At 39.0% G+C, this 16600-nt stretch overlaps 1 protein-coding gene across 11 annotated transcripts in view; it reads right to left on the bottom strand.

Annotated features, from left to right (window-relative positions):
• Nucleotides 1–16600, bottom strand: part of LOC133367017 (poly(rC)-binding protein 3-like) — a 482686-nt gene that overhangs the window by 62416 nt on the left and 403670 nt on the right. For 10 of the 11 annotated variants that reach the window (XM_061590618.1, XM_061590617.1, XM_061590624.1 and 7 more), the window contains one exon: nucleotides 8782–8923. In XM_061590618.1, the coding sequence (XP_061446602.1) occupies nucleotides 8782–8859 (78 nt within the window). In that variant the 5' untranslated portion in view covers nucleotides 8860–8923. Of the gene's footprint in view, nucleotides 1–8781; nucleotides 8924–15889; nucleotides 15927–16600 lie in introns of those variants that run through there. The other variant, XM_061590622.1, reaches the window with a different exon arrangement.

Here is a 16600-nt window from a genome sequence, read left to right as displayed (position 1 = left end):
CCCTTATTTGGCACATATTTTTTGCCAATGTTAGTGATAGGGAAAATGCTCATCCTACATTTTCAATTACTCAGTCTGTTCAATAAGGAAGTGATTAAAAACAAAAGATCTACTTTAGTTGATGATAAAAGCCAGTCCTAGCAGGGGTTTTCATGTCTAATTCACATGATGGATTAGGCAACACATGTTCTTGGTGCCAAATGAGTATTGCAGAGGCAATGGGCGTTATCATTATGCAGGAAACTATTTCCAAAGCAATTGCTTTAGCTATAATGTCATAACAATACCCAGCTGTGTAAGCCAAATGCAGGCACGCAGTGCGGCACTTACAAAGAAACTGACAGATCTAAACTTGACAGTACAATTGACTGATGCAAGAACTCCAAAAAATCAGTAATACTATTTGAACGACTGCTGTGTACCTAATGGCGTAATAGATACATGTGCCTTCAGTAAAGCTACGACACACAGTCAACTTATATTAACCATCCTTAACAAATTAAGGGTAATATAATGGCTAGGAGTCTGAGCTGTGAACTAGGAAGCTACCTCTGCCACATACTCACTAAAAAACCCTAGACAAGCTGTCATCTCTGCCTCAACCCTCACCTATGGTAAGGGATAAAAATACTGACCCTACAGAGACGTATTGCTAGAAAGCTAAGAGGGACGGAAAGCTTAATAAGGCATACAATTTCATGGGTTAGACTACACTAAATGTAAGCCATAATAAAGTTGTTAGAGCAGTGAGAAAGGACGGATGCTAAAAAAAAAAAGAGTCTGTTTTAAACAACGACAGAGGTTTGAGTTAAGCAGAGGTAGAGAGACACTGAGAGGAAAATGGTGGCTTTAAGCAAATGGTTTTGAGTAAAGCAGAGATGGAGAGACACTGAAAAGGAAAAAAGTGGTGTTTTTAAACAACAGCAGGGGTTTGGCTAAAGCAGGGATTGAAGAACATTGAAGGGGAAATGGTGGTTTTAAACAATGGCAGGGGTTTCAGTAAAGCAGGGATTAGGGGACAATGAGAGGAAATTTGTAGTTTTAAACTATGGCAAAGGCTTAAGTAGAGGGAGCAGAGGAGAAAAAAGCCCACACTTTAAAACAAGGTTTAAGCACAGCAAGAAGGAAGTTAGGAAAGGCTCTGTTGTGTTAGCTTCTGTGTTGTGCCCATCTCTGCTATTTCTCCTTGTGAAAATCTTTTTTAAAAAAACCTCACAAAATTCCTCCCTTGCCAGTCTATTGAGATCTCTCTTGTTGTCTCTTTCACCACTTTACCCCGTCAATGTTCCTCCCTTCTTGCTCCCATGCCACAGCCACTGCTGTTGTGCCACCTGCCTCCTCTTTTGCTCCCCTACCCCACTCCAGGATTGTGATGGGGCACTAGAAAATCTCCAATGTGTGCTGCATGATGACATTCATTTTTATATAGAACATTTTTATGATATGTAAGACACAATGGTAAACATGTTCAAGGGACAACTGTCTGAATTTCTGAAATCCTTGAGTTAATTAAATTCTGTGATTAAGTTATTATACAGTCACGTGAGTGGCTGTACACTATAACCAGTGTGGATTTTTCACATTCCGCAATGTTAAATTGAAAATACCCCCCATGCCATTCTGATGCTTCCCATAAGCTCATTTCAAAACAAAACCATACAAAACTTATAGTCCTGAACTCAGAAACGCTTGCTTAATAACTTTGTAAATTTTCATGGCGATACACAAAACAGTCAGAGAGAATCGAGAGCTCAACGTGTAAAAGAGACCGTGTGTGTATGTGTGCGTGAACCTGCTGCTCGGGATGTCTATAGACTACTGGGGTTAGTTGTTTTTTGGGGGTCAAGATTTAATTTTGGAGATTTATTTTTGCTGTTATTTGGACTATAGCATATTTTTGTTAAACGCTGTTGTGAAGTGTGTGGGGATTGTTTAATTGTATATTTATTGAGATGTTCTCATTAGTTTGTTGTTTATTATTATTGTTTGGCTACTTATGTACTGTGTATATTTATATGTTAAAAATAAAAATGCTACTTATTTGCTGGGAAATTGAAGATTTTTATCTAGGCCTTTTTATAAAGTGTTTGGTTCTCTTATTGTAACACATTTAAATGTTTTTTCTTTTGTTTTAATAATGTTATTTGTTATTTAATTTTGAGAATTGCATTATTGTATTTATGCTTTATGATGTGTTATATTCATGTTTTTGTAAGCCGCCTTGAGGGCCTTTTGGCCATAAGGCGGGATATAAATTTAATAAATAATAAATAAATAAAATAATAAAAAAGAGAGAAAAAAATCCAGAGCCCTTTTGGACTTTTTTCTGTAAGAGTTCTCATAATCTGTTGATATTCATTAAAAATCAGCCATGTTCACAGAGTACCTGTAATCCTATTACCGACCTTGCCCCTAAGAATCCTAGGAAGTGTAGTTTGTGAAGGGGGCTGAGAAGAGACTGCTATTCCACTGACACAGCTTCAGTGGCCAGAGTGGTTTAACAGTCAGCCACTCTGATTGAAGGTCTGTGAGGGGAACAGGGCGTCTCCTAGCAACTCTCAGAACCCTTCACTAACTATACTTCCCAGGATTCTTTGAAAGAAGACATGACTCTCCCAAGTGAAATAAAGTGTGGATATGGCCAGGGACAGCTTTGGTTGAAATTTGGGTGGGAGGCTACATGTGCCTGCTGTGGAATAAAAGTGTGGGGAAAACACTGAAAGCAATGATACTGTTCACAATGTTCTTCTCTTAGAAAGGTAAGGGGCTTCCCCTCTGCCCAGTGCCCACCCACCCAATCTCCCCCTTCTCCTACCCTCCCCTGGGTCAGTGTTGGATTACAGCCTGGGAGACCAGGGTTCGAATCCCCACACAGCCATGAAGCTCACTGGGTGACCTTGGGCCAGTCACTGCCTCTCAGCCTCAGAGGAAGGCAATGGTAAAACCACCTCTGAATACTGTTTACCATGAAAGTCCTATTCATAGGGTCTCCATAAGTTGGGACTGACATAAGGGCAGTCCATTTTCATTTTAAAACATGATTGCACAAAAATAAATCCCATTGAACTCAAAAAGTATACAAATGATCAAACCCACCCTCCCTTCTCCCTTCTCCCCTCCCTCTTGACCCTTCCCTCCCCCTTCTTTTGCCCTTCCCTCCCCATTCCATTCCAATCCCCCCTCCCCCTCCTCCACCCCTCCTCCTCCCCATGGTTTTTTTTACTATCTGCAGCATGATTGCATAGGAGTAAATCCCACTGAACTCAATAAGCATGCACATGATCAGACCTGCCTTTCCCCTCCTTCCCTTCTCTCCCCCTTCCCATGTTTCCACTTGTGCTAAATTGTTATTGAAGGATAGAATATTTCTCTATTCTAAAAGATGGGATCTTCTTGCTTCTACTTAGTCGTCTTTTTCTTATTGGTTCCCCATGTATAAATCTTCTTTTATTATGGAACCATATTTTTTCTTCCTAGATGCACCATGCTGAGGAGAGTCTTTACTGCTTTACGCTTCCAAACAATGCCCACAGCACTCCTTGCAGGGAGACATGATAACATCCCTATTTACCTCCGCTGCTGTATATGTAACTCAGGCGAAGTGGAGGATATTGTCCACTATTTGTTGAACTGCCCCCTTTACAAAGATTTGAGGGCTAAGTCCTTTGCCCCTATCACCCATCTGATTGATAACAGGCCTTTTAGCGGGCACGGACATTTTTATAACTAGACAAGTGGCAAACTTCGCTTGTGCAGCTGGGAAAATTAGAGCCAAGTTTCAAAAGAATGTAGGGTCCTGAATAGTGGTTGTTAGTGTACAAATGTTTCATTTGGTCAGTCTCCACCTCTTCATACCTGTTTTAGTATCATTGATTGTACAGGACTGTATGAATATTGTTTTTTAGTGTAAAATATTAATCCTTTTAATCCCTAACCCTTTCATATTTACTATTAATATTTGTATTCTATTTAGTTATTTGTATATCATTGCGGCGGCCTTTGGTCATGAGCAATAAAGTATTACCTACCTTACCTCCTTTCCCTCTCCTCTCCCTTCTTCCTCCCCTCCCCTCTTCCTTCTTCCTCCTCCCCCCTTGCCCACTCCAGCCCTCCCTCCCTCCCCCCTGGTCAGTTTTACCTATCCTAAGCATGATTGCACGGGAGTAAATCCCACTGAACTCAATAAACATGCAAATGATCAAACCTGTCCTTCTCCTCCCCCCTCCTGCCAGCTCCCATCCTCCTCCTCCCCTTTGCTCTTCCTCCCCTCCCTGCCTTCTCCTCCTCCTCCTCCTCTTCCCCCCTTCCTATCCCCTGTGGTCAGTTTCACCTATCCTAAGCATGATTGCAGGGCAGTAAATCCCATTGAACTCAATAAGCATGCAAATGATCAATCCATTCTCAGCAAACTTGCACAGGATCCTTTCTTACCTCCCGGTTTAAAAAGCAGAGAAATTCACTAATAGGCAAAAAACCCTTGCGGGTTAAGAAGGTACCTATAGCCCACAGATATTTCTATCAAACTTTAAAAAGCAGGGAAATTGGGCAGCTATAGTGAATGCACCAGGGGAACAGGAGACCTGACCTCCTCTCTGAGATATTGTACTGCCCTACAAATTTGGCAAAATGCAAACACCGTTTGGGTTGGTCTTTCACAGTCCAATCCACTTCCTGTGTAGCTTAGAAGAATTTGGTAACATGTGCCTCTGAGCATATGGTGAGTGGTAGCAATACCTGCAATCAGCCCAAATAATAGAAACAAGACATGTGCTGTGCTGATCTTGTTTTAGCAGGGAGGAAGTAACATTATTAAGACAGTTGATATAGTTCAGATGGTCACTTTAAATATGTCTGATTTACTTTGCAATTTTAGTGAAGTTTCCTATAGGAAATCATTTTCCTTTGTTTCTCTTTCTGTGAATATGTGTACAGCAACACTTTGCAAAAATTTACACTAAAAAAACTCCAAAAATAATTGTGGAATAATGGCACTGACTATTCTGCAGAATAGTCTCTAGTGGACATCAGGAGTGTCTCAATTTGCACAAGATAAAAAAGTGGGAGGTGAAATATATTCTAGCAAAATTCTCGGTGTGCTCTATGTTTTTAATTGACCATGCCCACCTTGCCTTAAATGAAGTGGTTTAAACATAGCAGGCTGAAAACATGTATCCTCTTTTTTCCAACAGCTAGAGTCATTGCTGAAGTAGCAACATATTGTAATCAGTCTGATATTACATCAAACTGCAGTTTCAGATTCAACTGTTAATGCACCCAAAATGGAAATAGAACATAACCTCCAGTTGAAACACAAAAGGCTGTCTTCACCATCATATGACATTGACCAATAAAAAGGCTCTGAAATTAACAAATATAAATTTGACACAGATGAAAAACGAAATAAAATTTTCTAGATTAGATTCTCTGTAGAAACATTAGTAGCACAGGAAAGAAGCAAAGTAAGAACACCAACAAACATGCAAAAATGTAATTATCCATCTTTCTTGCCTATTAGTGAATAGATATACTCCTAAAGCTAAAGATGTTGAAGCTGAGTTTGAATTATTAACTTGAGAGTGATTAAAGAATTTTTATTCTAAGAACAAGGCTTATTCAATATTTTTTTTATTTCTTTGATATGGCATAATGATATAAGGCAAAAATTCTGGATGTGTACACTTTTCATTATACAGCCAAGAGAGTATGGATTTTTCACAATCTGCAATGTTATATCGAAAATACTCCCCATGCCATTCTGATGCTGAGAAATTCACTAATAGGCAAAACAACCTTGCGGTTTAAGAACATACCTATAGCCAACACATATTTCTATCAAACTTTAACAAGCAGGGAAATTGGGCAGCTATAGTGAATGCACCAGGGGAGTAGGAGGCCTGACATCTAAGATATTGTACTGCCCTACAAATTGGTCAAAATGCAAACACAATTTGGGTTGGTCTTTTACAATCCAATCCTCTTGCTGTGTAGCTTGGAAGAATTTGGTAACGTGCCTAAAAGTATCTTTTAAAATGGTTCTTTTCAATTCACTAATGAAACATCATACCTAGGGCACATCTACATCATTCTTTTAAAGCACATTAAACACACATTTAAAGCACATGAATCACACCACAGAATCATGGGAACTGTAGTTTGTTAAGAGTCATGGGAAAAATAACTGTGAGGGGGAAATTACACTTCCCAGGATTCACGTGTTTTAAATGAAGAAATATTTATATAAGCATGACTGTCAAAGCTGTTTACACAACCTGTAAAGATATTTGTAGTGCAATCCTGTGTTTGTTTACTCAGAAGCAAATCCCAGTTTATTCAACGGGGCTGACTCAAACAGGGAAGTGTGCACAGAACTGAAATCTCAAGTGATAAGAAACTTCACTCACCCATCCCAAAATTCAGAATCATGCCACTTTAAGCTGTTTTGCAACTGTTTATACTTGTTGTAATGGTTAAAGAGATTTATTTTTTTGTTGTGTGCAGCCTTGGTTTCAAGTCACCAACCCTACCTCACAGGGTTGTTTGGAAGACTCCATACACACACACACACACACTGGAGATGTACAAATACATACACCCCATATAACATAAAAACCAGTTAGTTATGATAAAAACCAGTTGGTTATTGCAGAACATTTTTAAAAATACAATCAGTATTAGTTTACTACATAATAAAAGCAGTGATACCTATGTAAACCCTGCCTAATTGCGTTAAAAATAGGATTGGAAGGGAAGAGACAGATTTACAACACAAAGACAATTCTTTGCTATGTTCACTCAAAAGTCCCATTAATTTACAGCACAATCCTAACCATGTCTACTCAAAAGTAAATCCTATTGAATTCAATGAGGTTTACTCCAGGTATGTGGGATTAGCATTGCAGCTTTACTCCCAGAAGAGTGAGTATTGGATTAAAGCTTCATATTGGGAAGGTTTTCAAAACCCTGCCCTCTTTAACAGCCCATAAAAATTTACACTTGTTTGACTTCTGCACACAAGAGAGAAAAAGACTGAAAACTATATACTTACTCAATTTATGATACAACAGTTTTCAGGCCTTGCAATGTGGCCTTGGTACTGCCTGGAGGTCAACACTTATTGGCTACCAACCTGAAAGGGCGGGGTTAGAGCAGCCAGCTACGAGCTCATTTAACAGACGTTGCGGGGCGGTGGCTGACATTTTCATGTATACCTTGAGAACCAGACTACCTAGAAACTCAATTTTTAACAAAATAAAAGCTGAGAGTCCAGAGATTAAGGTGACTTACCCAGAGACCTGGAGAGGACCCAAAAAATCCAGAGTCTCCGGGTGAAAAGCGGACACCTGGGAACCCTACATCCAGTGCAAGCCCCACTGGAATTGGTTCCTCTGAGTTCCCAACTGGAGCTGATCTCTGCAGACAGGTTTTACAGTCAGCAATGAGTGCAAGCCCTGCTGGGATAGGCTGTACTTGGTAGCTCCCAATTGGAGCTCCCAGGGTTGTGATCCCTGCAGAAAGAGGAACTTGCAGTTGGTACTAAATTCAGCATAAGTGTAAGTCCTGTTTTCAGCAGGAATCTTTGCAGGCCTGGCTTATATTCAAATTCTTCCTTTGCATGCTTCCAATTTGTCCTTTGATGTTTGACATGTGATGTTATATGATGACAGGTGATTGACAGATGGTCAGTCCCACCCACCTGTCAAAAGTGGCCCACAGAGAGTAGGCCACATCTTGCTACAGCCCATCAGCCAGATCCAATTCCCCCCTTTCCTCCAACTGGGAGGGTCCCAAATAAAGTACTAGCGATTCCCTCCCCACCACCCTCCAGTAGTAGGCTGAACCGCTGCTGATTTAGCATGATATGCCTGAACAGGAATGAGCCACATCTAGTTTTGGGTTCATGTGCTCTACCCTTCCCCTCTTTCTGTGCAGCCAGTTCAGAAGCTTTTACTTCCATTTTGCTGAATCACATTTTGCAGTGTCATCTGAAGTGACAGACTGGTCAACATTAACAATGGTTAATTTCAAACAATCCAGTTTTAAGCCATAGTTACTGGAGCTGTCTGTTTAAACTAATCATGATTAATATTAGCCACTGTTCCAGGTCCACACAGCATGGCAACCTGTAGTTAATCCAAAGTGGAAGCAAAGGTTTCCAAATGCCTCATCCTGGCTGCATGGGAAGAAATGGGGAGAGGGGACAGCAAAGTGTCCAAGGGTCACTGTGGCTTGTTTCTGCTTGTGTATACTGTGCTAAATTATGTTTTAGTGCGATGTGTGAATGTTGCCAATCACCATATGGTGAAGATGGGACATATTATGAGCTGAATCAAATATTAAAATCCAGCTGGAAGTTAGTCAAATCAGGAGGTGCAAAAAAACTGCAACACTGAACTGGTCATCAACACAGGGATCCTTGAGGAATTTGATCTTTGCCAATTCCAATCCAACTGATCCTGATCTGCAATTCTTTGACTAATGTGTGGATTGGATCTTAACTATCCAACAGATTTCACACGTTTCTAAAATTTATGATAGTTTTTAGCAGTTGAAAAGTATCAAAATAAGGATTTAAATTTGTATTTTGAGAATGAGTATGCATTTAAATACTTATTATAGTGCATATAAGTGTTTTTAGCACTTTGGTTTGCCACCCTGGGCTCCTATTGGGAGATTTATATATATATGTAGAGTCTCTAATACTGTAAATATAAAAAAATATAATTATCACTAACATATGCCCCAATTTCCAACCCCCCTCCATATCAGTGTAAAGCAAGTTACCTTTCCATGCATAAGAAGGCGTATAGTGAGTGTGACATTGAGACCCCCTTCTGTCACTTTTGGATCTTTTGTGTTCATTCTTGATTGATATCTGCAGTTGTTGAATACTGCTTCTCAGAGTGATTTCTCCCCTTCACTTAGCCTAGAAAGACAAAAGGTTACCATTTTGAGGTCAATGTTTCTGAAAAGTGAATTATATATCAAACTATACTAACTAGTTAATGGTTTCCATTTGGGCATGATTACATATTACAAACAACATACGGATTCCTGCGAAAAATGGCAGCCCTGTTCAAGTTTCTCCCTTCCCTAAGTTCTCTTCAATTTCTCTTGTGTCCTGACATTACAATGTCTTTATTTGTCCCTGACCCCACTCTACATCACTGGCTGCTATTGGTGGGGGTGGGAAAACATATGCTACAATTATGTTATTTATTTATTTTTTGCCTTCCACACACGTCTCAAGGCAATGTACAAAATACAATAAAAACAGCTAAAAACAACACAGAAGACATCAGCAGATAATTTTTTTTAAAAATGCAAAGCAGACACTCATGGCAGAGACATTCAGCCAGCTGGGAAAGCTTGTTGGAACAAACACTCTTCAATTGCTTCTGCAGATAGTAGATGCCTGTCTTCCCTTAACAAGAATCCTGTTCCACAAAACAGGGGCAGCCACACTAAAGCCCTGCTCTGAGTTAATGTGAAGTAGGCCTCTGATATCCTTGGAACTTGAAGGGAAGGAGGATTGTTCCGGTGGACCTCAGTGACCTACTGGATAAATAAGGAATATGACAGTCTCTTCATGTTAGAATAATAGAAAAGTATGGTCAACGAGTCCAATCCCTTGCTCAGTGCAGGAATTCATGTTATAGCATCCCTGACAGATGGCTGTCCAGCTGCTTCTTGAATGCAGTAGATGTTGGACATAGCATGGAAAGGTAAACTAGTCAATATAGGGACAGGCCACAGGGCTACCATTTTTGTTAGTAGTCTCATGTTCTTAGTATTCTTCAGTTCTGCTCTTTAATACTCCTTTATGTAACTGAGCTCTTAAAACTTACCCTGGTTTTCTAAAATATTCATGAAATAACCCCTGTATATATTTACATAATTTCTAAATTGCCTTTCAACAAACAAATTCAATGTGGAGTTGCATATTTTTAAGTTGAGACCCACACACTGTACTAGATGTACAGGAAAAACAAGAATGCTATGAGCATGCGGATGTGTATATGGATACAAAATCTGAATTTTACATTCAAACTCAATGTAGTGTTCTGTTGAGCTGCAGTGAAAATCAACAATTTCTTCACATTTTCTCCATTCCTTTTTTTTTGCTCTAGCCAAACAGATCTTAATTTCTCTTCATGTAGCTCCACTGTGATCTTAACCCGATGTCACCGCCAGCAATAGCAGCAGACACCTCAAAGTCATTGAATTAAGTCAGTAGCTGTTTCCCACTGTCAATCCTGGGTGATGTCTGTTTTTGTCTAGAAAGCCCAAAGGTGGTTCAGCTCAGCCTTTCACAGGCCCAAACTAAAAATGGTAGTAGGAGGTCTCTTAATTTCTGATTACAAACTGCAAACTTTAACTTAAATAATATATTCATGATATTAATCAATAATAATGGAATGAATGCTAATGAAAGCTGAGAGGTCTGATGGGGATGGAAAGAAAAAAATAACAGCAAACAAGTATCCATTAATAGATTAAGAATGCAAAGTCATTTACCATTCTATAAAGCACCAATACTGACTCTATGCTTTTTCTCAGCAAGGTTTATTTTTGTCTGGTCCTACATGTCACTGACAAGTCTTCAAAGAAGCTTGAATTGACAACAAATATGACACCACCATGCTAGCCCAGTTATGGATAACTAAATTTGTCTAATGGTCTGAAACACTATTGGAATTATAGTCTAAATTTCCAGTCCTATGTAATGGCATCCATGTTGGAAAGCTAAAGACATATGTTCCTGTTAGATTGTACATAAATCCATTTTTACAATACAGGGCACTTCTCCTTCCTTTCCTATCAAGATTCTGATAAGTGTTCAAATTGTTTCACATACATTACCTCAGCAATCTTTACAACCACACTGCAGTGTAGATTAACATATTTACCCATACTATAGATGCTTATTTGAGGCTGAGAAATAGTGGTTCCACAAATGTTTCCCTTTAATACTAATTCAGGGTAGATGCATTTGCAGGTAAGAACTGTTGGGTGGGAGGGGGTCACTTAACTCTTCCCTCCCCCACTGATTCTATCAGCAAATGCTCCCAAACATTTCTTCTCCTCCTCCTCCAGAAAGACTGATATTACTCCAACTGGGGGAGAACAGGTCATGATCTCTCACAGGACACACAGTGTGCTACATCAGCACTTTCTGCATATTATACATGTTTGTACACACACACACACACCTCCTTTTGCATGTCTCTCTTTATACTCTCCCAGCCGGCATGCCCCTTGTCTCATTAAGCCCAGAACTGCACCCTCCCTTGTTGTTCTTCATCCTTACAGCTCATGAGTAAACACCATTTACAAAAGACCATCATTGTTAGATAGGGTCCATTGTTTTGCATGGAAGGGAGATGGTAAATTTCCCCCCTCTCTCACTCCACATCTTTTCTGGCCTTTCTCCAGTTTTGTCAGAAGCACCTTATTATCTTTAGTTATTTTAGGCATTTGTGTCAGCGAATACAGTAACAATGTAAGGACTGAGGGAGGTCATGCAGTATTGAGGTACAACACAATGCTTGTTTTCTTTTATTTGCTGCTTGTTGATTCAGTATATTGAAATCTGAAAAGCCCATTTCAAAGCTGCCATTGCTCAAGTAATAATAGTACACACTGGCCTTTAATACAATTCTCTTCAGGGAACAAAAGCCTCTTTTGGCAAGACTACAGAGACTGCTTGTTGTAGGTTACACATATCTTTCCAGTCAAGCGTGATTAATAACACGCCAAAAAAAATGCTCATGATCCATGGTGAGGATTCTTTCAACTATAATGTCAGTATTAGGAGCTCAGAATTCTCCTTAATTTTAAAATGGGTTCTGAAAATGGAACAATAATTTAATTATTTTCCTATAGCCTTACCATTTCGTTTCATGGCTTTGTGCCATGAACCTAGCAGCTTATAGAAGGCAGTTGCTGTCCTCCAGGACAGTAACTCCTTTCAGCATCTGTTTCTGAAAATGACTTCATGCACAATGGCATAAAGAATGATCAGAGTCTTATTTATTCAGATAGATGAGGAATGTGTCAGGAAGAGGGATGAGATGAGCCAAAAGGAGGGAAGTGATGGCGTCAAAGAAAAAGGGAACAAGAAGAATTTCAAATCTATTCCCAGGCTGTTGAAAGGTGCTCCAATTGTTCTAAAAGCATTTTCAGATGCAAGGCGGAACAGAGAAATATGAATTATTTGCCGCATTTTCTTTAATACCCAAGCACAAATACAGAGATGCTACTTATAGTATATTGTCAGAGAAGATGTATGATAAATAACTCCAAGACATAAGCAACTTTGATTGATTTAATTTCAGTCAGGGCTTCAAGGTTTACTTTAATTGAAATTTTAATTTGTGTGGGGTAATTTTAATCAATGGTGTCTTTGTGAGGGGCATTTTTAGTCAACAGTGTCCTGTTAGAGGACACACTATTTTTAAAAAAGGTATTTTGGATCTGGAGTGTTGCAGTATGGAATATGGAATGAAAAATAATTTATTAATGATGGACTGTCCTGCTCACATTAAGTGGTGCCTTTTATTTAGTAAAATGCAACTTCTTTTGCATTTCCTTAAGATATCAAAAGGTATCGCTACTGCGGTTTGGACAATTTGCAAATATATTTAAATTAATTAATTTAAAAGACAAGCAAATAATCAACTGAAAATTAACGAATCAGTCAACAGCCCTAATTCTTATTATTTTCAGGGTCATTTGTAACAGTATTCTCTGAAACTCCAGTCAATTTGAAAGCAAATACCAACAGATACTATTACACTCCTATATCGCTACCCTAAATTTAAATACCCTGTTAGGTAGGGATGGGTGACTCTGATCTATGCCACTTTGTTATTTTTACCCATAATTCTGTTATGTTTCATTTAACTGGCAACATTTTAGAAAATGCATATTTAAATACTTATGTTTGTTAGTTTAAACTGCCAAGAACCATGTTGCAACATCTGGAGACGCGTGAAATCTGGTGGAGAGCTACTGGGCTCCTTTCTAATCTGCATCCATTGGCCAATGCCACTTCAAAAGCATTCCACTGACCTAAGAGGCAGTATCGATTCGAGTTTGCTCTTTGTCCACTATCCCCAGTTTTTACTGGTCTGTTTTTTTTCTCCCCCAAAATATCAATATTAATATTGACATTTTGAAAGAATCAATATTTTGAAAGGAATTATTGATATTTTGAAAGGAAAGTGGCTTCATGTCCTCCACTATTATAGGCTGTTATAGGCTTGACTTGCTTCCTCCAACACTTGTAGCTTGGATTATTTGAGTGGAGAGGGGTGGCAGACAGCGAGTGCTGTACTGTTCTGCTGTGCTGCGAGTAAAATCAATAAAAGAACAATATATTCAAGGGAATATTTGAGGAAAAAACATTCAGTATTGGGAGAAAGCCACTGAAGTTCAAAGCAAACAGGATCACTCCGCAAAGAGCTTTGGATATTTTTCGTGAACACGAGTCCCATTCTCTCATATGGCATGGCAAACTTCTTTTGAAATTAACGAGGGTTTCAAGATGTGTTTGTGATATGATGTGGCATGTCTGCCATGCCAAAGGGGGAATGGGGGGGAGGGGGGGAAGAGATGGGAAATCCAGTAATGGCCCCTTGATCAATAAAAAAATCAATGAAATATCTGCCAATTTGCTGCCCTGTCATGTGAGATCATCTGCCATCTCAGGTGGTTGTTGCTTTACCCCGCTTCATGATAGTGACAGTCTTTGTCTAACCTATTGGATATTTGTCTGACCTATTATTGAATACAATACGTTCGTTCCCATCACATCACAATCAAGCATCTGAAACCCAGTTTAAACAGAGTTCATTTCTAGCACACATGAACTGAAAAATGCATGGATTTCATTGGTATCTCCTGAGAAAAAAAGTGAGTGATAAATCATTATTATTTATTTTTTTATCTAACAGAATTTGTATACCCCTTAAATCACAATGCACTGTACCTCTAAATGTTTCACATAAAATATGCATTAGAATTATTGATAAAAGTCACAAGCAAATTAGTTCTGTGTTACCTGGACCTCTCAGATACCAAAGTAAATTTCTTTACTGGTGACTTAAATCTGGCAAAAATTTGGACTCTCATTTGATTAAAGAAAATAAATGAAATATGAATCTTGAGAAAAGAGCACACTGTGTTTTTAAATGATACATATTATTTCAGACACCATGCTAGAAGAGGCATTTTATCTTCTAAGATGGCCTCTTCTAAGATGGCACCTACCATCTGCACATTTTCAATTTATAAAGAGTATATTTAAATATGCAGCCCAATTAACTGGCAGCCCCTTTTTAATTTATGAAAAGGTTTTAAATAGATTAATCTAACTGATTAACATTGCTAAACATTTCAGCCCTTCTTGATTCTATGCCATAGTTTACTCTAGGTACATAGAGATAAAGCAGCTGCACAGAGAATTGTCTGGCCTCAAATTCCTAATCTACTTATAGAGAGATTTATTAGATTCACCCAGCAATCTGCATCTCTGATCATTCTACAGACATGACAGTATGTATCTGGATTCCTAGCGTCAACATTTTCTCTAGTTTGACAAACTGGTAGGGATGGAAGGAAGACCGTTTCTACATTTGCAACTAAAATGATTTCTTGCTGTCTGTAATAAATATAGCACTGGTATTACACAACATACAAAAGCAATATATTTTCTTCTTCTGAAGAGTTAGTTTAAGGATTGTCACATTAATACCACAAAACCCAATTAATTAATGGATTGCACAGGTCTCACAAAGCAGTCTATAGGTAAATAACGAGCTCAGGAGTATGTAAAAAAAAGCATATTGACATGAAATCATTATTAAAATCAAGATTAAAATGAGGATTCCTATGCTTGTTCCCCCCCCAGAAGAAAATCCCACTATTTTCAATGGGAATCCCAGGATTGCAGCCTAAAATGTGTATAGAATATTGTGCTTTATATTCCCAGTCATGAGACTAAATCTTGCCAGTTATTTAATCTAATGGGCAGATTAAGGGCCCAATCCAACTCATCTTTCTGCCGGTCTGGGGTGCTGTGGAGCGCCAGCTATGCCAGGCTTCCCTGGTCCCACTGGTGGAGATGGGGGTCCACCAGAGGTCCACTAGTGCCAGCTAGCCCAGCAGATGGAGGGGCTGGCAGAAGCCCTGAAAATAGGTTGTTCTGGAGCCATGGCAGGGGCAGAGCCATGGGGGGACTTACATGAGGGGAGACTTACATGAGATCCTGCCCGCATCTAGACCCCTCCTGCAAGTCCAGGTCCTGATCCCCCTGCAAACTCCTCTGGCCAAAAGGCCAGCACAATAAAATATTTTTATTTGTTCTCCATTGAGGCCTACAGTCACTCCCTGGGGAGCCTGTTTGCTGGAGCTGGCACTTTCCCGCCTGCTCATGTGTGCAACTCCCAACGGAGCCCACATTCAGCCAGGCTGGCAGCTCTTGAGCAGAAGGAGAATTCCATGGAGCTTTCCACCAGCCCCGCTGCCCCTCTGCTGGCTTCCCAGCAGATGGATTGCTCTGTAAGATGCAGTTCATCTCACTGGCCTGACTGAAATATGCAAGAAAAATCTTATAAGCAGGAACAAAAGAAGAAATCAAAAAATCAGAAGACATCAAAATTACAACGATCCAATACCTTGAACTTTAACAAACTCTTTAAAATTTTGGATCCACCGAATTCCAAAACTAAGAACCAAAAGAGGAAGAAGAAAAAACAGAAAAACAAGAAGAAAAACAAAAACAATAATAAAACCAACATCAATCCTGATGGAACAAATTTAGAAACCCTTTTACCACTACAAAAAAGTCCAGTAAAACTCATTCATTTTGACAAAATAGACAACATACCTCTACAGTCATCTTCCACCCCAGGAAATGTCCAAGTCCTACCTTTGAAGACACAAAGTACTGAGAATTCAGAGGTACTACATAACCTAAAATCTAAGAAATGGAACCTAATCCTGAAAAGAAATATGCTAGCCATATCAAATTATCCAAAACCCTCAGGTTGGCTAAATCAACATTTGCGTAAACAACATCTATGTGATATCTTAGAAATTATATGCCCTGGTATATTACATCTAGATCAGATTTCTTCTATAGAATATATTTATTACAACTACACATCTGCCAGAGCCATGATAACGCTACGAGATGACATTATAACAAAACGTCTTTATAACAAAAGACAGTTTATTACAACAGGACTTAATAATTTCTAGAGTATTTATAAATACTGCTTATCCACAACCTCTACTGCTGACTAATTCTATTAGATCTGGACCTTCAATGGAAAATAAAGCTGATGCTATTGATTCACCTGAGTCACAAGCTAAAGATAAATACGCTCCCTCTTTGGTTAGATCCTATGTAACTTCTCCACCTCAGGAAGAACTACGAAAAGCACCATATCCTACTATCAATAATCTTACTCCAGAGGAGTTGTTATTAATTGACTCTTATACATCACTGCCAGATATTTCAAAAAAAGAGATAATAACAAATCTTGAGTTTTTGCTATTGACTCTAAAAACTCAAATATCAAATAAATCCCACAGG

Source organism: Rhineura floridana, chromosome 11, assembly GCF_030035675.1.
Source record: "Rhineura floridana isolate rRhiFlo1 chromosome 11, rRhiFlo1.hap2, whole genome shotgun sequence".
Taxonomy (NCBI): Eukaryota; Metazoa; Chordata; class Lepidosauria; order Squamata; family Rhineuridae; genus Rhineura; species Rhineura floridana.
Note: the sequence above shows the minus strand (reverse complement) of the source record. Positions and strands in the feature narration are given on the sequence as shown.